At 45.5% G+C, this 23605-nt stretch overlaps 1 protein-coding gene across 1 annotated transcript; it reads right to left on the minus strand.

Annotated features, from left to right (window-relative positions):
* Positions 1-1437: 1437 nt before the first annotated feature.
* On the minus strand, positions 1438-23305 carry LOC123586637. The gene is made up of 3 exons (XM_045455840.1): positions 23301-23305; positions 12261-12978; positions 1438-1781 (listed from the first exon to the last, which is right to left on the minus strand). The coding sequence occupies exons 2-3, from the start codon at positions 12967-12969 to the stop codon at positions 1438-1440; spliced, it is 1053 nt and encodes a 350-aa protein (XP_045311796.1). The 5' UTR covers positions 12970-12978; positions 23301-23305.
* Between the last annotated feature and the right edge of the window lie 300 nt (positions 23306-23605).

Here is a 23605-nt window from a genome sequence, read left to right on the forward strand (position 1 = left end):
GAGGTCAGAGATTTTTCGAGGTGCAAGATTGAGTCCTCAAGTCTGGCTATATCCTCATCAATGATTGCCCTTAGGCTATTGAACCCCTGGTGCTGGATGGCTAGTGATGAGATCCCTGTTCCTGCCCCTATGGTACCGAGGCCAAATAAGGTGGCCAAGGTTATGGCCGTAAAGGGTTCCCGTTTTGTTCTTATTGACTCTCTTGCTTCCGTCCCTTCTGTCCACAGATCATATACAACATTTTCTCGGTGGTAAATAACCTTTGGAAATACTAATACCATGATACAATATTCGGTTGACGAATTAAAAACATTTCTGCTAACACATGGGGTGAGCCCTGTCTTAGAACAAATCCACCAACTGTCAGGAGCTGGAATTATCCATTTAGATTCATCTATAGAGTAATTAGTCGGGGCACAGAGCTGGATATGGCTAGAGGGGACCTTTCCTATACAAGTCCCATTGCCAGTGACCGCTTGCAGTGTGAGGCCGGGGCCCTTTCGATTCCACTTGCAAGCTGCTGGCGACTCTTCTCCTGATTGTGAAAAAGGGGCAGCTAGACCTATGGCTTCGTAGAAGGGGGGTTTTATATCATAACATAGCCAGCAGGCCCTTGTTGCCTCAGGGTCCGATCGGTTTAAGGCCTCATACGCTGCTGTTAGCAATTTCCATAGGGAGTCTATGCCTTCTGGGTTCTGATTTTCTCGGACAGCTTGTGGTTTTACTCCTGGGGTAAGGATGGGGGTCCTGCTGGAGGGAGTAGTGGAGATCTGCCCGGGGATAAGCTTATCTGTTTTTTTTTTTTTTTTTTTTTTTTTTTGTTTTTCAATACCTGATTTGGCCCCACTGGTTGTACAAGAGGGGAGACTTTTAATTTTATTTGAATGACAGTCCCAAAGAGGGGACGTTGATATAAGTAGAGTCCCCAAGTGAGTCCTGAGACCCACCGCCTGTCCTTTTTCCCCTTCTCTGTAAATCTTCCACGAATAAGGTTACAGTTTTCATCATACCTGGTGCGGGTACATGGTTGGACATAGGACATTTCAATAAATTGGGGTTTTACTTCCCACTTCCATTCCCCATCATTGGGGACACAACTCCAGGCTGCGCAATAGAGGGTTTCAAACCCTCCACATGTGCGCCTCATTGCCCCCGTCCTAAATCCCGGACATGCATAAAATCCATTTCTACTTATTGATACCCTCCTTTGCAGTTGCCTCCATTTACCTCCTTCCATTTCTTCTAATGGACTGACTTTTTCTAAATTAAAATATAAATCTGGCCACCAGGTATTTAATGGGGCAGTTCCTAGGATTTTGTTGTAGATTTCATGAGTCTCTAAGTTAGTAATTTCCCATGTCAAATTATAGGGGGTGTGGGGGTTTGGATTTACAGACAGAATTTGCAGAACAATCAAGAGGAGGGCAAGTACCATAGTTACGGCTCAGTCCGTTGGCGGCGTATGGTCAATTTTAAAGGATTGTCCTTAGTCTGGTCAATAGTCCAGGTTGTCTTTGAGGGTCCGATGAGGTCTGAGAACGGGTCCACCGGTTTGGCGTGGGTGTAATGGATCCAGGCGGCGATTCCATCTACTTTGATGGCTGTAGGCGTTGTCAGGATGACCTGGAAGGGTCCTTTCCACCTGGGTTCCAGAGTCTCCTGCCGATGACGTTTGATGAGGACCCAATCCCCGTGTCGGAATTGATGAGGAATAGGCGGGGGTCCAGTTTCATAAAGTTCTTTTAATTTGGGCCATACATCTTCATGGACCCTCTGCAAGGCTTGTAGGGAGAGCAAGAGTTCAAGACCATTATTGAAAGGAACAATCCAAATAACAGCCCTACCTTAGTTTAAAGCTAGGTTCTCTTTTCTGTTTATTATGGATCTTTGATAAGAAATACAATTGCTGAGAAGTCTGTTTTGCTTGCTGTTTGCTATGAGCATTGTGAGACCTTTCCTGAATGTAACCCGCTGTGTAGTAGAATGGGTTGTAAACCTTCCTAAATGTAATGGAATGAGTAGTTGTACTTAAACTAACTGGCGTCTCTCGCTTCTGTAATCTTGCTTGTTTAACACATTCCTCACCTATCCCCTTCCCCTTTTTTTTCTCTCTCCCACCACAAGTAACAGACAAAGGACGCCCAATCAGAAAACCACAAATGTCCTTACTTTAGAATTTACCTATCAGGACCCTCACTCACCTATGCTGTTTGTCCCTGTCTATAAAAACCCTATACCAACTCTGATCGGGGCCTCTGTGTGTCACCGGCAACGAGTGCGCAGAGGTCCAGGTTCGAACCTGCAATAAACGACCCTTGCCGCTTGGCTTTGACTCACGACTCTGGTGGTCTTTTGTGGGAGGTTTTAGAACATCGGGCATTACATTTGGAGGTCCCACCGAGATCTCCCCCGAGCTCACCAGACTTCTGATCAATGGGTCGTATCTGATTCCGATCGGTAAGTAAGCCGGCTCTAACGTTCTTCCTTTTCTCTCTAATCTGTGCTTCTTCTCTGGAGAACCGGTTCTGTCTGGAAGCTGGTGTGACCCTGGCGGACGCGCTATAGGGCACCCAGCCGGGGTCAGTTGGAGACGTCCACTGACATCTGGGGCTCTTTGGCCCATCTGGGGACCAGGTTGGTCCATCTGGGGCTGTTTGGCCCATCTGGGGCTGTTTGGCCCATCTGGGGACCAGGTTGGTCCATCTGGGGCTATTTGGCCCATCTGGGGACCAGGTCGGTCCATCTGGGGCTCCTTGGCCCATCTGGATTCTTTTCTGGGGGCTGTTTACGCCCAACGCGCCTGCGAACTAAATACTTTCATTTTCTTTATGAACCTCCAGAGTGCTAAAAATATCTCTAGGCGTGTAAAAAAAAAAAAAAAAAAAAAAAAAGAAGAAAAACCATCTAGGCATGCCAATTATTACCGGTATTTTGATGTGATGTATGTCTGTGTGTCTGTCTGTTGAATGGAATGATTGTTGGGAGTCAGGGGCACGCGCCTGACTTACCCTATGTGTAGTCCCACAGCATAAGCTACGGGATTCGAGTGGGCTCTAACCCGATTTCCGCGGTGATCCTCATACGGCTTAAGGCGGTCAAAATCTCTTTGATCCGAGCAGGGGGTTTATACCTGCCCGCCCATGCTAAGAGGCACCTAAGTTCCCGCGAGGGACGCGGACGGGCGAGTACGCGAGTGCTTCTTATGTGTAGTCCCACAGCATAAGCTACGGGATTCGAGTGGGCTCTAACCCGATTTCCGCGGTGATCCTCATACGGCTTAAGGCGGTCAAAATCTTTTTGATCCGAGCAGGGGGTTTATACCTGCCCGCCCATGCTAAGAGGCACCTAAGTTCCCGCGAGGGACGCGGACGGGCGAGTACGCGAGTGCTTCTTTGTCAGTCTAAAGAGTGCTTCTTTGTCAGTCTAAATGTATTGTCACCCCGGGGCCCTTGTAAATACCGCCGTAACCCTCTCTGTCGGGCTAGCCAAGAAAGTTGGAACCGCTGTGAAAGATTTTTGTTAGTTCTTGTTTTTCTTTCATAGGTCGGATGTTTTATTGGAATTAAGTGTTTTCTCGGCTGATCAGAATTAATTATTCCATCCTTTGTTTCTCTCTCCTCCTTTCTCAGCTCCCTGCGGCTTTCCTTCCTGCCCCCTGGCCAGCGGCGCCCCCCCCCCTTTCTCCTCTCCTCTTCCTCAGAATTATAATATGGGCCAAACGCAGAGCACCCCTCTCTCCCTCCTCCTCGCCAATTTCAGGGACGTAAAAGCTAGAGGACACAGCTTAAGCCTAGACATTCACAAAAGGAAGTTAATTACCTATTGCCGCTCTGAATGGCCCACCTTTGGGGTTAATTGGCCTACAGAGGGAACCTTCTGCCTCCCTGTGGTCCTTAAAATAAAATCAAAAATTTTCCTACCAGGGAAAGAAGGTCACTCGGATCAGATTCCCTATATTCTGGTGTGGCAAGATTTAGTAAAAAAACTCTCCCAAGCCGCCAACTCCAGCTGCACCCTTTGATCTCCCCGACAACCAAGATTTACCTTTCCTTGACCCTCCCCCTTATCAGGTTCTTCCTCGCACTCCGCAAGCTGCCCTTATCCCTGCTGCGCCGGCAGAGCCTCCCATAGCCCAGCCCATAGGAGAACTGGAGAATAGGGAGGCTCAACCCGCGCCCATGCCTAGTGGGGGCAAAGTCCAAGGGCCGGCTGGACATACCCGTAGGCGGGCCCCACGTGAGCCAGGACTCCGCCTTCCTGACTCCACCGTAGCTTTACCCTTACGGGAAATAGGGCCTCCCGATGATACGGGGAATCCCCGACTTCAATACTGGCCCTTCTCTACTAGTGACCTATATAACTGGAAAACCCAGAATGCCCGATTTTCTGACAACCCTAAAGATTTAATAAGTCTCTTAGACAGCGTTATGTTTACTCACCAACCCACCTGGGATGATTGTCAGCAGCTCCTCCGAATCCTGTTCACCACCGAGGAGCGAGAACGAATTCAATTGGAGGCAAGAAAGCTGGTTCCTGGAGATGACGGCCAACCCACTGCTAACCTTGATCTCATTAACGCAGCTTTTCCCTTGACCCGACCCCCACAGGATGGCTGGGACTACAACACGGCAGAAGGTAGGGGACGGCTGCGCATTTATCGCCAGACTCTAATGGCGGGTCTCCGGGCTGCTGCACGCAAGCCCACTAATTTGGCAAAAGTGTATTCAATAATACAAGGTAAGACAGAGAGCCCTGCCGCTTATTTAGAAAGATTAATGGAAACCTTCAGACAGTATACCCCCATGAACCCCGAGGCCCCCGAAAATCAAGCTGCTGTTGTAATGGCCTTTGTAAATCAAGCAGCCACTGATATTAAAAAGAAACTCCAGAAGCTAGAGGACCTGGAGGGAAAACAGATTCAGGACTTACTCCGCATTGCCCAGCGTGTCTATAATAATAGAGAGACTCCAGAGGACAGGCAACTTAAAGCCACCGAGAAAATGACCAAAGTCCTGGCTACTGTTGTCCAAAAGCCCCTGGATAAACACCAGCCCCTAGATAAGGACCAATGCGCCTATTGCAAAGAAAAAGGCCACTGGGCTCGAGAATGCCCTAAAAAGAAAAAGCCACATCATGGTCAAAAACCGTGGCCGCCAAAAACCACACCCGCCCTCTTCACTCAAGATGCAGAATAGGGGGGACGGGGTTCGGATCCCCTCCCCGAACCTATAACGCTACAAGTGGAGGGGAACCCAGTTCAATTCTTAGTCGACACAGGGGCACAACATTCGGTCTTGATCAGACCCCATGGAAAAATCTCTGAAAAATCTTCCTGGGTCCAAGGGGCTACTGGAATAAGAAAATATCCCTGGACCACCCAGAGAACTGTGGACCTAGGAAATGGAAAGGTCACCCATTCCTTCCTAGTCATCCCTGACAGCCCGTGCCCCTTATTAGGAAGAGACTTACTCACTAAAATGGGGGCCCAGATTCATTTTACGCCAGGGGGCCCCCAAGTGACTGGCCCGCACAACCAACCCATTACCATACTTACTCTAAGATTAGAAGATGAATATCGACTCCATCAGGGGCCACCCTCACAAAGTCAAAACATAGAGCCCTGGCTCCAGCAGTTTCCGGAAGCATGGGCTGAAACCGGGGGTATGGGATTGGCTAAACATTGCCCAGCTCTATTCATAGAGCTGAAGCCGGGGGCAGATCCAGTTCGGGTCCGACAATACCCGATGTCAATGGAAGCCAAAAATGGCATCACACCACATATCCGTCGCCTCCTAGACTTAGGCATCTTACGTCCCTGCCTCCCTGTTACCAGACCCGGACTTAGATACCCCTCTCCATGACTGCGCTGAGATATTGACACAGGTTCATGGAGTTCGGGAAGATTTACAGGACCATCCGCTGCCAGACGCCGAAGTTACCTGGTTCACTGACGGCAGCAGCTTTATACATCAGGGTCAAAGGTACGCGGGGGCAGCAGTCACAACTGAAACTGAGACGGTTTGGGCAGAGCCTTTGCCAGCTGGCACCTCTGCCCAACGGGCTGAACTTGTGGCCTTAACCAAGGCACTGACTTTGGGAAAAGACAAGAGACTAAATGTGTACACCGATAGCAGATATGCTTTTGCTACGGCCCACATACATGGAGCTATATACAGAGAGAGGGGACTGTTAACTGCAGAGGGGAAAACCATCAAAAACAAGAAATATTGGCTCTTTTAAAAGCACTCTGGCTGCCTAAACGACTAGCCATCATACATTGCCCAGGCCACCAAAAACCGATCACACCGGTGGCCAGAAGAAATAATTTGGCTGACCAGGTGGCCCGAGAGGTGGCCTTACAGGTGGACTGTGCTTTAATGACCACCCTACCAGACCCCGGTCCAGCTAGTTTACCAGAAAGTCCCACCTACACTAAAAAAGACCTAGACTGGATCCAAAAATTGCCTATGACTCAGTGCCTTAACGGATGGTGGAGAGCAGCAGACTGTAGCATAATCCTCCCAGAGGAAATGGGAAATAAAGTTTTATCCAAGATGCACCGAGCCACTCATATGGGCACGAGAAAAATGCAAGACTTAATAAGACATGCTAGGATCACCATCAAAGACTCTAGGACAAAAATCGAACAGATAGTTACTAGCTGTAAAGCTTGCCAACTAACTAACGCCACCAACCACGGGAAAAACCCTGGCTCAAGAACTCGCGGAACCAGGCCGGGAGCCTATTGGGAAGTAGACTTCACCGAGGTAAAGCCTGGAAAATATGGATACAAATATCTGCTAGTGTTTATAGATACCTTTTCAGGATGGACAGAGGCCTTCCCCACCAAGCATGAGACTGCGCAGATAGTAGCAAAGAAAATGTTGGAAGACATCATGCCCAGGTACGGATTCCCTACCCTAATAGGATCAGACAACGGACCAGCATTCATTTCAAAGGTAATACAAGGGATAGCGTAGTTTATTGGGGCCGATTGGAAACTACATTGTGCATATAGACTCCAAAGTTCAGGACAGGTAGAAAGAATGAATAGAACCCTAAAAGAGACCCTAACCAAATTGACCATGGAGACTGGCGCTAACTGGGAAGTCTTACTCCCCTACGCTCTGTTTAGGGTGCGGAACTCCCCTTACAAACTTGGATTAACCCCCTTTGAAATCATGTATGGAGTGCCCCCCCTATAATTCCCAACCTATAGTCTAATGTGTTAACTGAATTTGATGATCATGAACTTCTTATTTCCCTGAGGGAACTCCAGCACACCCACCAGGAAGTTTGGCCCAGATTGAGAGACATTTATAAGAATGGGCCCCCTCCTGAGCCGCATCACTACCGACCCGGAGATTGGGTATACGTGCGGAGACACCAGCAAGAGAACTCATTACTGCAGGGGCTCTAACTCTGGCCATCCTACTTCTCGCTCTCACATTCGGCCCCTGTATCATAAACAGAATTATTAATTTTGTCCAAGACAGGTTCAATGCTGTACAATTAATGGTCTTACGAACTCAGTACCAACCGCTCGAGACATTACAAATAGAAAACTGAAGATCCAAGATTGGCTCTTTAGGCACAAGAAAAAGGGGGGAATGAAAGGAACAATCCAAATAACAGCCCTACCTTAGTTTAAAGCTAGGTTCTCTTTTCTGTTTATTATGGATCTTTGATAAGAAATACAATTGCTGAGAAGTCTGTTTTGCTTGCTGTTTGCTATGAGCATTGTGAGACCTTTCCTGAATGTAACCCGCTGTGTAGTAGAATGGGTTGTAAACCTTCCTAAATGTAATGGAATGAGTAGTTGTACTTAAACTAACTGGCGTCTCTCGCTTCTGTAATCTTGCTTGTTTAACACATTCCTCACCTATCCCCTTCCCCTTTTTTTTTCTCTCTCCCACCACAAGTAACAGACAAAGGACGCCCAATCAGAAAACCACAAATGTCCTTACTTTAGAATTTACCTATCAGGACCCTCACTCACCTATGCTGTTTGTCCCTGTCTATAAAAACCCTATACCAACTCTGATCGGGGCCTCTGTGTGTCACCGGCAACGAGTGCGCAGAGGTCCAGGTTCGAACCTGCAATAAACGACCCTTGCCGCTTGGCTTTGACTCACAACTCTGGTGGTCTTTTGTGGGAGGTTTTAGAACATCGGGCATTACATTATCATTCTCAGTTTTGACAAGGTCATCTTTTAGGTTAGGGATGATGGGGGGTGGTCTACTATGCATTATTTCATAGGGTGTGAGTCCCAGTTTGTATGGGGAGTTACGCACCCTGAACAGAGCGTAGGGGAGAAGGACTACCCAATTAGCACCAGTCTCCATGGTCAATTTGGTTAGGGTCTCTTTTAATGTTCTGTTCATTCTCTCTACCTGTCCTGAACTTTGGGGTCGGTATGCACAATGTAATTTCCAGTTAGCCCCAAGTATGGAAGCCAGTCCCTGACTTACCTTAGAGATGAATGCGGGTCCATTGTCTGACCCCTATCATTACTGGAAACCATACCTGGGCAGGATTTCTTCTAGTATCTTTTTGGCTACAATCTGCGCCATTTCATTCTTGGTTGGAATGGCTTCAGTCCATCCTGAAAAGGTATCTACAAAAACTAACAAATACTTACATCCATATTTTCCTGGTTTTACCTCAGTGAAATCTACTTCCCAATAGGTCCCCGGTCTGCTCCCTCTTCGTCTTACCCCTGTTGTCTGAGGATTGCTACTCGCATTGTTGAGTTGGCACACTGTACATTTAGTGACTACTTGATCGACCTTATCAGAGACATTTCTGATTTTTAGTCCAGTCTGTCTCAGTAAGTCCAACATTCGCTGGGAACCTAAGTGGGTGCTGTGATGGATCTGCTCTAGAACTTGCCATCCTAGTTTATCTGGGAGTATAATGCTGCTTTTGGAGTCTCTCCACCAGCCATCTTTGATTCGGGTCATAGGAAGTTTACTCATCCATTGAATGTCGCTTTCTGAATACTCAGGGCTGGGGGGCAATTCCCGGGGTCCAGGGTCTGGCAGCTGTAGGGTCAGTAATTGCGCTGGGGGCCGAGCTATGTTTTTTGCAGTCTGATCGGCCAAATTGTTGCCCCGGGAAACTGGGTCGGTTGTCTTCTGGTGTCCTGGGCAATGCACAATCGCTAGCTTTTTGGATTCCCATAAGGCTGCTAGCAGGGCTAGAATCTCTTCTTTATTTTTGATGTCTTTCTCTTCAGCTGTGAGGAGCCCCATTCTCTGTATATCGCCCCATGTACATGAGCGGTGGCAAAGGCATATCGGCTATCAGTGTACACGGTTAGCTTGCGGTCTCTTCCTAATTTTAGGGCCTGGGTTAAGGCTATTAGTTCAGCCTTCTGGGCCGAGGTTCCGGGGGGTAGGGCTTCTGCCCAAACCACCTCGGTTTCTGAAGTTACGGCCGCCCCCGCATAACTTTGTCCCTGGTGAATGAAGCTGCTTCCATCGGTGAACCAGATGGCGTCCGCATCCGATAATGGTTGGTCCTGCAAGTCCTCCCAGACCCCATAAACTTGAGCTAGTATGTCGGCGCAGTCATGAAGTGGGGTTCCCATGTCTGGGTCTGGCAGCAGTGATGCTGGGTTCAGGGCCGTTGGAGGGGTGAAGATGACCCTGAGGGGGTTCAACAGCAGTCCCTGGTAATGAGTGAGTCGGGCATTGCTCAGCCATTGGTCAGGCGGCTGCTTGAGGATGCCCTCGATGGCATACGGGGTGGTGACTTGTAGCTCTTGGCCCATGGTCAGTTTATCAGCGTCCTTTACCATTAGGACAGTGGCTGCAATCATCCGGAGACAGGGTGGCCATCCGGCGGCCACTGGATCCAGCTTTTTAGACAGATAGGCTACTGGCCTGCACCAAGGGCCCAAATGCTGGGTTAGCACCACCTTAGCTATGCCTCGGTTTTCATCTACATATAGGTGGAAGGGTTTGGAGACATCGGGGAGTCCCAGGGCAGGTGCTGATAGCAGAGCAGTTTTAATTTGTTGGAAGGCCTATTCGGCTTCTTCCGTCCAACTAAAGGGCTGTTGATCTTTTGTTGCCTGGTATAAAGGCTTTGCTAATTCAGCAAACCCTGGTATCCATAGTCTGCAGAACCCAGCTGACCCTAGGAATTCCCTCACCTGCCATGGTGTCTGCGGTCTGGGAATATGAAGGACAGTCTCCTTCTGGGCATCCATTAGCCAGCGTTGCCCCCCTCTCAGTAAGTAACCCAGGTAAGTTACCTCTGACTTGCAGATCTGCGCCTTCTTTGCTGAGGCGCGGTAGCCTAAGGTTCCCAGAGTTCGCAGGAGACCTTTGGTTCTCTGGATGCAGGCTTCGAGTGTCTCGGCAGCTATTAAGAGATCATCAACTGGGGCGCCTGGGTGGCGCAGTCGGTTAAGCGTCCGACTTCAGCCAGGTCACGATCTCGCGGTCCGTGAGTTCGAGCCCCGCGTCAGGCTCTGGGCTGATGGCTCAGAGCCTGGAGCCTGTTTCCGATTCTGTGTCTCCCTCTCTCTCTGCCCCTCCCCCGTTCATGCTCTGTCTCTCTCTGTCCCAAAAATAAATAAACGTTGGGAAAAAAAAAAATTAAAAAAAAAAAAAAAAAAAAAAGAGATCATCAACATACTGTAGGAGAGTTATATTAGGGTGTTGTTGTCTGTACTCACTTAAATCTTCGTGTAGAGCCTCGTCGAACAGGGTCGGAGAGTTTTTGAATCCTTGTGGCAGTCTGGTCCAAGTGAGTTGGCCATTTATGCCCCTGTCTGGATCTGTCCACTCGAATGCAAATAGCTCTTGACTTTTAGGCGCTAGTGGTAGGCTGAAAAAAGCATCTTTTAGATCCAGAACAGTATACCATTGTTTTTCTGGGCTGAAGGCGCTCAAGAGAGTATAGGGGTTAGGAACAGTTGGATGTATGTCCATCACCCGCTTATTGACTTCTCTCAGGTCCTGCACTGGTCTGTATTCCCCGCTGTTGGGTTTGTGCACGGGCAGCAGGGGGGTATTCCATGCTGAGTGGCAGTTGCGTAGGACCCCAAAGTCAAGGAGGCGGCGGATATGCGGTGTGATGCCATTTTTGGCTTCCGCGGGCATGAGGTATTGGCACACACGGACGGGGTCCGTCCTGGGCTTGACCTCTATAAATAGGGCTGGGCGATGTTTTGCCAGCCCCATACCACCCGTTTCTGCCCACGTGTCTGGGAAGCGTTGAAGCCAGGGCTTGATACCCTGATCCAGAGGAGTGGGTTTCTGATGGAGCCTGTATTCATCTTCCAGTCTCACAGTGAGTACAGATAAGGGTTGGTTGTGAAAGTCAGTCACTGTGGGTCCCCCCGGCTGGAAATGAATTTGGGCCCCCATTTTGGTAAGCAAATCCCTCCCCAACAGGGGGCAGGGGCTGTCGGAAATGACCAGGAAGGAGTGGGTTACCTTCCCAGTTCCTAAGTCCACAGTCCTCTGAGTTGTCCAGGGGTACTTCTTTATTCCGGTGGCCCCTTGTACCCAGGATGATTTTTTAGATACTTTTCCATGGGGCTTGACCAGAACTGAGTGCTGTGCCCCGGTATCAACTAGGAACTGGACTGGGGTCCCCTCCACTTGCAATGTTACCCTAGGTTTGGGGAGGGGATCCGAACCCCGTCCTCCCTATTCTGTATCTTGGGTAAACAGTATGGGGGCTATTTTAGGCTGCCGTTGTCCTTGGCTGGGGCGGGGTTGTTTCTTCTTGGGGTATTCTCGTATCCAATGGCCTTTTTCTTTACAATAGGTGCATTGATCTTTATCTAAGTGCCGCCTGGGAGGGCGTGTTGTTTGAGTGCCTTCTGGGGGTGGCTGTTCTTTCTGGACTATAGCGGCCAGGACTTTAGTCATTTTCTCTGTGGCCTTAATCTGTCTCTCTTCTGGGGTGTCCCTGTTGTTGTAGACCCATTGTGCTATACGGAGCAGATCCTGGATCTGTTTACCTTCTAAATCCTCTAGCCTTTGGAGTTTTTTTTTTTTAATGTCAGGAGCTGCTTAATTTACAAAGGACATAACGACAGCAGCCTGGTTCTCAGGGACTTCTGGATCCATGGGGGTAAACTGCCTAAAGGCTTCCATTAATCTCTCTAAGTAAGCAGCTGGACTCTTTGCCTTTCCCTGTACGACCGAATATACCTTAGCCAAATTGGTGGGCTTGCGAGCTGCAGCCCGGAGACCCGCCATCAGAGTCTGGCGATAAATGAGTAGCCTTCCCCTACCTTCTGCCGTGTTGTAGTCCCATTCATCCTGTGGAGGTCTGGTTAGGGGGAAAGCCGCATTAATGAGGTCAGGGTTAGATGTTGGCTGACCGTCGTCTCCGGGAACCAGCTTTCTTGCTTCTAATTGGATCCTCTCTTGCTCCTCTGTAGTGAACAGGATGCGGAGGAGCTGCTGACAGTCGTCCCAGGTGGGCTGGTGGGTGAACATGACACTGTCTAAAAGAGCTATTAGGTCTTTAGGGTTATCAGAGAATCGAGCGTTCTGTGTTTTCCAGTTGTAAAGGTCACTGGTGGAAAAGGGCCAATACTGGAGTCGGGGGTTGCCTGTTTCATCTGGGGGTCCTATTTCCTGCAGGGGTAGGGCCACAGTGGAGTCGGGGAGGCGACGGTTTGGCTCACGCTGGGTGCGCCCGCGGGTTCGGGCGGCTGGCCTCTCGCGGTTGGTTTCGTTTTCAATGGGGCCCTGCGCGGCTGCTGCCTCCCGTCCTCCTGGTTCCGGCGCAGCTGCCGCTTCCAGTCCTCCTGGTTCCCCTAGGGGGGCAACTAGCGGGGCGACTGGTGGGGCGGCTGCTGTGGGCAGGGCCTGGGGTACGAGGGGAGGGGGATGATAGGGTGGAGGGTTTAGGGATAGTAGGTCCTGATTATCGGGCAATATGGGATACAAGGGCGCGGCTGGTGTCCTTGATTTTGGGGGATCTGCAGGCCACATGGCAAGGACCTTACACGTTCCCGAGGATAGGAAGGGGGCCAACCAAGGGGGTGGATTTTCCACTAAATTCCGCCATACAAGAATGTAGGGAATCTGATCCGGGTGCCCCTTGCAACCCAGTAGAAAAATTTTTGACTTCACCTTAGCGATTATAGGGAGGCAAAAAGTTCCTTCGGTTGGCCATCCAATGCCGAAGGTTGGCCATTCGGAGCGGCAGAGGGTTATTAATTTTCCCCTCTGGATGTCTAGACTCAAATTCTGTCCTCTGGTTCTAACATCCCTGAAGTTAGCAACGAGGAGAGAAAGGGGAGTGCTTTGAGATAGGCCCATCTGTATTCTGGAGGTGGAGGAAAGGATTAAAAGGAGAAACAGTAAAGTTATGAGGATTTCTGGCTGGGCCAGGCCAGGTCACCTGCGAAAGAGAAGGGGTTTAACACTTAAAGGTTATAGAATAGAGAACACAACACTTAGATCGCTAGCACATTTCAGGTGTCTGTCACCCAGACAGAAGAATTCCGATGGGCCCAAAAAAGTGCCCCAGACGGGTGCCAGTCACCCGAACAGAAGAATTCTGATGGGCCCAAAAAGGTGCCCCAGATGGGTGCCAGTGGACGTCTCCTACTGGACCCGACTGACTGCCCTATAGTGCGTCCGCCAGGGCTGTGTCAGTCCCCGATACAGATCCCGCGCGGAAGAGCCAGAAACGAACAGACAAACAGAAACGGACAGAGCCGGCTCACTTACCGATCGGTCTCAGGGACGACCCGTTGACTTGGGGTCTGGTGGGCTTGGGGGGATCCCGGACGAGCCCCCAAATGATATGCCCCAATTCGAGAGACTCCCCGAAAACAAACCACCAGAGTCCAGAGTCAAAGCCAAGCGGCAAGGGTCGTTTATTGCAGGTTCAAACCCGGTCCTCCACACACTCGTTGCCGGTGACGCTAAGAGGCCCCGAGCGAGGATCTTACAGCTTCTTTTATAGACAGGCACAAACAAGTTAGGGATTTTTCGAGGTTACACAGATGTTATTGGTTGACATTTAAATTTAGGGGCGCCTGGGTGGTGCAGTCGGTTAAGCGTCCGACTTCAGCCAGGTCACGATCTCGCGGTCCGTGAGTTCGAGCCCCGTGTCAGGCTCTGGGCTGATGGCTCAGAGCCTGGAGCCTGTTTCCGATTCTGTGTCTCCCTCTCTCTCTGCCCTACCCCGTTCATGCTCTGTCTCTCTCTGTCCCAAAAATAAATAAACATTGAAAAAAAAAATTTTAAATTTGAACACTCAGCAGAACTTGATTGGTTCCTGCCTTTTTTTCAAACCACTCAGCAGAACTTGATTGGTTCCCGCCTTTAGGTCAGACCACAACCGGGCACGCCCTGGCTGGTTTCGGAAACGGCGGGGGGGGGGGGGGGGGGTCTTTTCTTTGCAATTGTGAGTACACCTGGTAATTTTTCTCTTAGTCTCTCAGATTCATGTCATGAGCACGCTACGAAGGTGAACACACGAGTCGTGTCTTTACACAATGTCGGCTGTATTCAGTCATAAAGCAAAGTTAATCACAATTATAAAGCAGGTTCAGGATTCCAAACTCAGTGACATTTCAGCATGTGATTCAACTTGGCTTCTTACAAAGGTCACAGAACAGAAGACAAGCTGATGGGGAAAAATTATGTTATAAGATGGCCGACAGGACTGATAGGGGAATTCCAGTCCCGTTGCCCGAAGACTCCCCTTCCAGGTTCCCTTCCTAACTTGCTTGCCGAGCATGCCAAACTACTACTAATGAGGAAGTAACAGACTACAAAACGTCCCCCATGCTTGCACTCAGACCTCTGGAGAGTGATCTCCTCTGAGCCCGCCGGTGTGAAATAAACCTCCTGCCTTCCAAGATCTCCTAGGGCCTTTTGGTTCTTCTGTTGGGTGATCCAGCCCAGGTTCTGTAGCAAAGCTACACAACAAACAATGGTGTGGGAAGTTAACGAACCAGGTTCGTTACTAACGAGGTCAGTCTGTGGATGTGCAGTTGAGAAACGGCCTAGGTCCAGTCCAGGTCAGCTCTCAGCACTTAAAGCTTACTATGTTCAAGCAGTGAAGGACCTCGGTTTGTTCAGAGATCAACTGGGCAGAGCTTTTAGCAGACAGCTGCCTTTTCTAAGTGGTCAGACATAGAGGGGTAACGTCTGAAGAGTCTGACAGTTTGCTGCAAAAATTCTCCCCTTTTTAAAGGGATTTAAATGGCCTTGGTCCCCTACAGAACTTCTCTGGTTCTGCTTGTTATCACTTCTGGTTGGTAGCTGATGCTGGTCTTATAGCTGCAGTACCTTTAACTGCATGTGTCATTGCTTAACACAGTCCCCTGCATGACACTCCTTCTTGACACAGACTCCTGCTTGACATGAGAAACTCCATTTTGCTCTGTATAATTCACTCTTCAGAAAATAAAAAGTTGTGTTGGGACCTGCTACTGATGAGGGAGCATAAGGATAAGGCAAGCTGCCAGGCCTCAAACCACCCCCCCCCCCCACCCCGACTCCCCAGGTGGGATATGTGTGATATTCCTCAGATACTCCTGGCTGCTCAAGAACAAAGGAAAGGGGAAAAACAAATGGTTAACTGATAGAGATCATAGTCCTACAGGACCTAAGTTTCCATCACCCCTCCATAGTGATGTGGGAAACAAAGGCAGAAGAAAATGGAAGATAGAACTAAATTTCCTTATAACCTGCAGCCCATTGACAAATACTTGAGGCTGGCAGAATGAAATGTTTCTCCGAGAACTCCTGAACTCCTTACTATCTTAATGCTAATGCTTTGCTAGAGGGAAAAACAACCTTAGCTTGACAATAGCTAGCCCTTCAGTATCCTGTGAATCTTCTTTAGCATATGAAAATCTCACTTGAGCCTTCCCCTGGACTTTACCTCCCCCAACCCAGTAGTATGTAACCAGTCTCTCCTCATGGTCCCTGGGTAGCTCTTCCTGCCCATGGATCCTGTCCCACTACTTTAATAAAAGTGTCTTTTTGCACTAAAGATATCTTGAAGAATTCTTTCCTGGCCATTGGCTCCAGACCCCGTGAACCCCAGTGTCATCCCCAAAACCTCATCAGTTACACAATTTTATAATCAATAAGAACATGGCAAATTTCTAGGCTCTGCTTCTAGATCTCAGTACCAAAAACTATCCTGTTTTTTCCTTCTGATGTAAACCTTAGTGACCACAATAGGGCACTTGAAATTTCTAGATAGTTCACTGGGTTATTTTCTAAGAACCTCCTCCTAAAATTAAAATATAATCTAGGAAGATACCACAATAACCTGTGGATAAACTTGATTTAATTGGTCTAATTTCTTTTTTTTTTTTTTTTTAATTTTTTTTTTTCAACGTTTATTTATTTTTGGGACAGAGAGAGACAGAACATGAACGGGGGAGGGTCAGAGAGAGAGGGAGACACAGAATCGGAAACAGACCCCAGGCTCTGAGCCATCAGCCCAGAGCCTGACGCGGGGCTCGAACTCACGGACCACGAGATCGTGACCTGGCTGAAGTCGGACGCTTAACCGACTGCGCCACCCAGGCGCCCCTGGTCTAATTCCTTTGATTTGTCTTACTCAGATGGTAGGGATTAAATGAGACACAGCCAGTGACTTTTGATAAGTTACATGCATATTGCCAAATGTGATATAACAGCCCTGCCACTGGCCATAGATACATAAAATTCAGAGGTAAAGTCTCAGTGCTATGCTATGGTGGAGGGAACTTTCAAGCAGTGAGATACAGAAGTGAGGACAATAGTTGGTTGGCAGTGGTACTGAAAAATGTAGACAAAGAAAATGGATTGAAAAGGTAAGAAAACAAAGTTCATGTCTGGTTCAGTTTATCTACGGTCAATCATAGTGTTTAGTGACCTTAAAACTCAATATTATATGCAATAGATTTATAGAAGTAATCCCCTGCAGAGTCCATTCAAAGCAGAAATTCAGTAAATAAGACACACTGTGGGGATTTTCTCTTTGTCCATTCTAAAGTTTGCTATTGTTTTTGTGATTGGAATTCAAGCTGTTACTGCGTTATTCAGAGATCACAGAAAATGTGTGTTTGGAATGTATTAAAGGGATAGAAGAAACAATGAGGAACAAACAAAGTGGAAGAAATGAGATTTGGTGGTTTGAGTAATGGGTCATTAGGAAAATAAGGAAATTAGGTTAAAGAAAGCTGAATGACTAAGGCTGTCATAAAACAACACAAACAAATTGAGTGCATCCTTGTGGAACATTTCAAATTTCCAGAAGAAGGAAGTGCTAGAGTTTGAAATAAATTGCTGGGCTTTGGTTAAGTGGTGGGAAGGAGTTTGTGTCCTAGCTGCCACCTTTGTTCTAGGCTTTCAGAATGAGGCCTGTGTACAAGTGTGGCCCAAACACTGATGGCATGGGAATCCACCTACCCCCATCCCCTGCCAGAAACATCAATTTGAATAACTATCTGCTTACAAAAATACCTTCACAAAAGCCCAGGATTCCAGGTGAGAGACTTCAGCACCTTGGGTGAAACACAGAAATAAGAAAGGGCACACTGAGGAGGGTAGGAAAAATAGATTCACACTACCACTATTACCCTACTTTTAAGCCCCAGCGGCTCAGCAAAGAGTGAAACACCATCTCCTTGGGAGAAGGAGACTAAAGTGAATTCCTAACCTCATCTTGGACTTCAGAGCTGCCCACCTCAGCCCCATGCTGACTCCTGCTATATGTTCATTACTTGCACTTCTGGGTATATATCTAAAGGAAATGAAAACACTATGTTGAGGAGACATCAGCACCCCCGTGTTCACTGCAGAATTATTCACAATTGCTACGATATAGAAACTACTTAAGTATCTGTCAATGATTAAAGGATAAAGAAAGTATACATATGTATAATGGAATATCACTCGGCCATACAAAAGAAGGGAATCCTGCCTTTTGCAACAACATGGACATTGAGGGTATTGTGTGAAGTGAAATAAGTCAGACAGAGAAAGACAAATGCTGTATGATACCATTTATATGCAGAGTCTAAAAAAGAACCCCGAAATCAGAAATAGAGTGGAATAATGGTTGCCAGGAGCTCGCGATGGGGAAGATGGGGAGGTATTGGTCAAAGGGTATAAACTTCCAGCTATTAGAGGAATAAGTTCTGGGGATCTAATTACAGCATCGTGATGATGATGAACAGTACTATATTATATACTTGAAAGTTTTTAAGAGAGTAGATTCTATTTATTTATTTATTTATTATTTTTTATTTAATTTAGTTTTTGAGAGAGAGGGAGAGAGAGCAGGAAAGGGGCAGATAGAGAGGGAGAGCAAGAATCCCAAGCAGGCTCCACACTGTTAGTGCAGAGCCTGATATGGGGCTCGAACTCATGAACCACGAGATCATGACCTAAGCAGAAATCAAGAGTCAGATTTCAACTGACTGAGGCACTCAGGGGCCCCATTATGAGAGTAGATGTTAAATGTTATCTCATGCACATACAAGATGGCAATTATGTGAGAAGATGGGGTGTGTTAACTAACGTTATTGTAGTAATTCTTTTGTAGTATACAAGCATCAAATTATCACATTATACATCTTAAACCTCCTTGTGTTATATATCTTCCTTGTGTCAATACTATCTGAATAAAGCTGGGAAAAAAAGGCACCATTAAAGTGTCATCATTATATTAATCCTATAAAAGGTGTTCTTATGAATAAAAATTGATTACATGTTTCAAAGAACACATTTGAAAAGCCATAAGCAAAATTAAAAAAAAGAGATAGTTCTGTTTTTATTTTGTTTTAATTATTTTTCTCTACTACCTAACATTGTTTCATACATAAAAGGTATCAGCTTTGAGCTGGGAATACTATCTAAAGTAAAATATATTAAGCTTTTACTCTGTGCCAGGCTCATTTGTATTTTTACAAACCTATGAACTTGAAGCTATTATTACTATTTTATAGAAAAAGAAAATAAGACACAGAGAGGTTAAGTAATTTGCCTGTTTTAAACTGTTTTTTTTTTTTTAAAGGTTATTTCTTTTTTTCAGAGAGACAGAGACAGCGCGAGTGGGGGGGCGGTGCAGAGAGAGAGGAGAGAGAGAGAGAATTCCAAGCCGGCTCCACACTGTCAGCACAGAGCCTAACATGGGGCTCGAACTCAGGAAACTGTGAGATCATGACCTGAGTAGAAATCAAGAGTTGGATGCTTAACTGACTGAGCCACCCAAGTGTCCTAATAATTTGCCTGTTTTAAATTAAACGACGTATCTTTGTGTCTGAAACTTTAGGAGATATTGTTTATTGAATAGAAAATATAGAGTATTTGAAATTGAATATTTTAGTGGACAAATATTCAAATTTTGTTTATTATTGGAATCTCAATGCGTAAATAATATAACAGAACTTAAAAAAAATTTTTTTAATGTTTATTTATTTTTGAGAGAGAGAGAGATCAGGTGAGGGGCAGAGAGAGAGGGAGACACAGAATCTGAAGCAGCCTCCAGGCTCTGAGCTGTCAGCACAGAACCAGACAAGGGGCTTGAACTCATGGACCACGAGATCGTGACCTGAGCTGAAGTCAGAAGCTTAACCAACTGAGCCACCCAGGTGCCCCTGTAATAACAGATCTTTAAGTCAGGCCTACATTTAAATCTTGGCCATGCCATTAATTATATTACCTGTGTACCAGTGTTCAACCTTTAAGTCTTAATATTTTCATCTGTAAAAATCACACCAACTTTGCTGAGTTATTGTTAAGACTATAAAAGATGTGCATTAAATATAGTAGAATGATGTGTTCACAGTGGTTCCTTACTAAATGACAGGGTGTCAGAAAGTGTTTGCTGTCAATTACCCCCTTCCTGGGTAAAATAATGTTCGTTTTGCTCAGTTGACCTGTGCCCTGTGCTTCAGCACCTTTCTTCAGCTCTAGGAGTGAAGCTCTGATAGTCTTAGCCAATTGCAATGTTCTCTTCTCTAGAGATTGATTCAGCAATGGACTTGTGACATTATTCTGATTAGTAAGTCAGAAGGAAATGTCTGCTGAGTGGTGGAGAGACTTCTTAAAAGTTCTTTCTCCTAAATAAGGAAAAAAAGCAAGAGTTTTTCTTTTTCAACCTTCGAATGTTATTATATAAATATATGAGTCTTAGTTTTCCTGGTGCCATCTCATGAGGGGAAAAGCTAACTCCCTGAAGAAAACAGGATGAAAGATGGAAAAAATTCTAGGGCTTGATATTTCAAAATAACTACATTAACTGTGATACCTCCTTAATTCCAGGATTTTCACTTTGTGAAATCGCTCCAGTTTAAACTATTTTGGTTGGGTTTTGCATTACTTTTAGTCACAAACACCCTAACAGATGAGGCTTATCATCACAATAATTGTTCAAAAGAAGAATGTATGTTTCGCTGAAAAATTTACCTATCCGAAAAGAGAGGGAAACTGCAGAAATTTAGCATCTATCTCCCAGTGCGTACTTAATGCTTTCTGAGAGAGCAGTATATAATTGGTCAGAACTAGATTTTTTTTTTTTTATTCGACCACTTTGCATTAGTGGTGGGATCCTTGCCTCAAAGGATCTTCAGGAAATGTTGTCATGCTTTTTCTTTCATTTCTAGCCTCAGGTTTGTCAGGTAGTCTTTTGCTTCCTGTCATCTGGTGTGAGTCTATGCATTATTTATACACTCATTCAACAGATATTTATTTAATTCTTACCATGTATTTTGCCTACTATCAGGTGCTAGTACCAGAGAAGGCTTTCCTGAGAAGGAACAAGCAAAGTAAGATCAAAAGGATGAGTCAACGTTGATTAGGTGAAGTGGGAGGAGATGTCTGTGAAACCACATAGTCCAAGAAAAGGAAACTATGTGCCCTGGGGATAATGGTGCACTTGACAAGTGGAAAGTCCAAGGTTTGAAATATAAATAGCAAGGGGCTTATTGGCCCAAGTTGAAGCTAGAGAGGTAGGTAAAAGGAATGTTAATGACTTTAATTTTTATTCTAAGAGTAAGGAGGTCTTTGAAAACATATTTTAGTAGTGAGAAACATGACCAGATTTTCATTTAGAAAAGATCACTTGGATGCAACATGAAAAACAGATTGGAAGGAGGCAAGTGGATGTGGGGAGATGAGTTCAGAGGTTGATATAGTTTTCTAGGTGAGAGATGTGGGTAGCTTCAATTAAGGGAAGAGCAGTAGAAATAGATGAATACAGATTTGACAATAATTTGGAGGTAAAATTGACAAGACTTCCATGAGGAATGAGATAGACTGAGATGCCATAGATGCTGATAGATTTTTGGCTTGCAGAATAATGGTTATGGTGAATTACTGAAATAGAAAACTGTAGAAGTAGATTTGATTTCGGTTTATGGTGGTTAATTGTCACTCCTCAGTCCAACTCACTCTGCAGGAAGAACAGCAAATGCAATGTACAGTTAAATTAAAAGAGCACATGAACAGGATCACTACCCCAGAATCCTATGAATTTTAGAGTTTCAGTATATATCTGCAGTTGCATCTCAAAACCATACTATTTGTGACTTAATATTTTTCTGACCAAGGGGGAGTTTTATGGACTTCCCTCTGACCATTTCTGGTATCATAATTGTTAATCCACAGATATGAGAACTAATGTGAAGTATATGTCATCTGGTAACTGTATCTTTCCGAATTTTGAATTAGGGAACCAGAAAAATGTTCACAATGTAAGTCTTCAGGCCAATTAGCAATATTCTGAGATGTACTTGGGTCAGGATTCCATTTATTATCTGGTCTCCATAAGACACATTCTTACCCAAGGACTCTAATGACTGTTCAGTTCTCTTGTTCTCATTGTCAGTGCTGATATTCAATAGACTTCAAAAAATCTTGATATTCTTCTCCTGTGTGCAGTTATTCTGTCAATTACTACAAGCCTCCTTGAAAATAAAGACTGCACATTTTGCCTATATTTTTGTTTATATTTGCCACAGCTTTATGCAATCCATTCTCAAGAGAGTCTAGACTCCTTTTCAATTGATGGACACTGGGTGTGAGAACCAACTCAGATCTCAAAGCTGGGTTAATGATTTTGATATTTTATTTGGATGAAAGCAATCTTCTGCTTGCCAATTCTTGATTTTCTTTGTCATATAAATCATGAAATATTATAGCCTGTTTCCCATCTATTTCACATCTAAGAACATTATGTTTCATTAGCAACTGCCAAAGAAGTCTTCAGGCCAAAGTACTATTCTGGCCTTTCTTCTTGTTATGGTAACTATAGCCACATTGCCTCTGAGGGTTACTTGCCACCACCAGCCTCTAACCATTCTAAGAATCTACCATTTTTATTTATGTTAAGGACACATTAATGTAGCAGCAGCATCAAATATCAACTTTAGTATGAAAAGACAGCCTGAGTTTCCCTGTGATGACTGTGCCCTTTTCACTGGTGCACTTCTACTGTTTTAGTGAAGGGAACAAACACATTTTGAGCCCTCTTCGTGATCACAGTCACATGGTGGATTATCTGCTCTTATGTAACACATTTATTTTAATTTACCCAAAATCTTGACTCTTATAACACCTTCCTCAATTCTTTTTTTTTTTTTCAACGTTTATTTATTTTTTTTGGGACAGAGAGAGACAGAGCATGAACAGGGGAGGGGCAGAGAGAGAGGGAGACACAGAATCGGAAACAGGCTCCAGGCTCTGAGCCATCAGCCCAGAGCCCGGCGCGGGGCTCGAACTCATGGACCGCGAGATCGTGACCTGGCTGAAGTCGGACGCTTAACCGACTGCGCCACCCAGGCGCCCCTATAAGGGTTGATTTTAAATGTAAAGGAAAGAAATTTGGGTGGACAAGTACTTAGACATATTAAGAATTGTACATTGGTATTTCTGGGGATAACATTTTGATTTGGACAAGAATGTCAATCATAACAGGTTTTTTGGTTATACAGATACTTATTTTGATTTCCTTAACAACCTATTGCATATATAAAGGGGATAGAACTAGAAATTTTACTATATACTGAGTATTTTACATATTTATTCAATATTTATATCAAATCTATGAAATAGTTTATGCTCTTTGTGCTTCAGGTTCCTAATATATAAAATTAGGATAATAACATGTTTATTATAAGATTATTTTGAGAATTAAATAAGATAATGCATGTTAGGGCATTGGAAAAATTATCAGTGCTAGTAAACACTCAAAACTATTAAAGTCATGATGATGATTATGATGATGAGGAGGAAGTTAGTACTGATATTCCCCTTTCACAGATAAAATGAGTCTATGAGTATGAATCACGTAAAATCACACATGTCTGAAAAAGTAGAACCATGATTTGAACCCAGGCCTGGCTAACTCAAAGTCATTGCTTGTTCTAATACTCTAGACTGCCCTTCAATTTCATTTCTTGAGCTGGCTATTAAGTGACCTGGTAAAGCCTTGAAGGATGAACAAAGGTTTACCAAATAGGTGGGGTTTGATTTGCAGATACAGGTAGGGTGATAATAAGGGCATAGGGAATGCATATGGATGAAATTGAAGTTGTGATCATTCTAGCATGCATGGGGGACTTCTGATTGCTTGGGTTTTCCAAAAAATAAATTGTTCATCTTA

The sequence above is a fragment of the Leopardus geoffroyi genome, chromosome C3 (genome assembly GCF_018350155.1).
Source record: "Leopardus geoffroyi isolate Oge1 chromosome C3, O.geoffroyi_Oge1_pat1.0, whole genome shotgun sequence".
In the NCBI taxonomy this organism is placed as follows: domain Eukaryota; kingdom Metazoa; phylum Chordata; class Mammalia; order Carnivora; family Felidae; genus Leopardus; species Leopardus geoffroyi.

Bases quoted from the DNA above. Each gene is read 5' to 3' on its own strand.
- LOC123586637 (XM_045455840.1), bottom strand. From the start codon at position 12,969: ATGTGGCCTGCAGATCCCCCAAAATCAAGGACACCAGCCGCGCCCTTG. The intron at 1,782-12,260 runs GTAGGGGAAGGC...TCTCCCTACAAG, and splicing joins GGACTACAACACGGCAGAAG to CCTTGCAGAGGGTCCATGAA.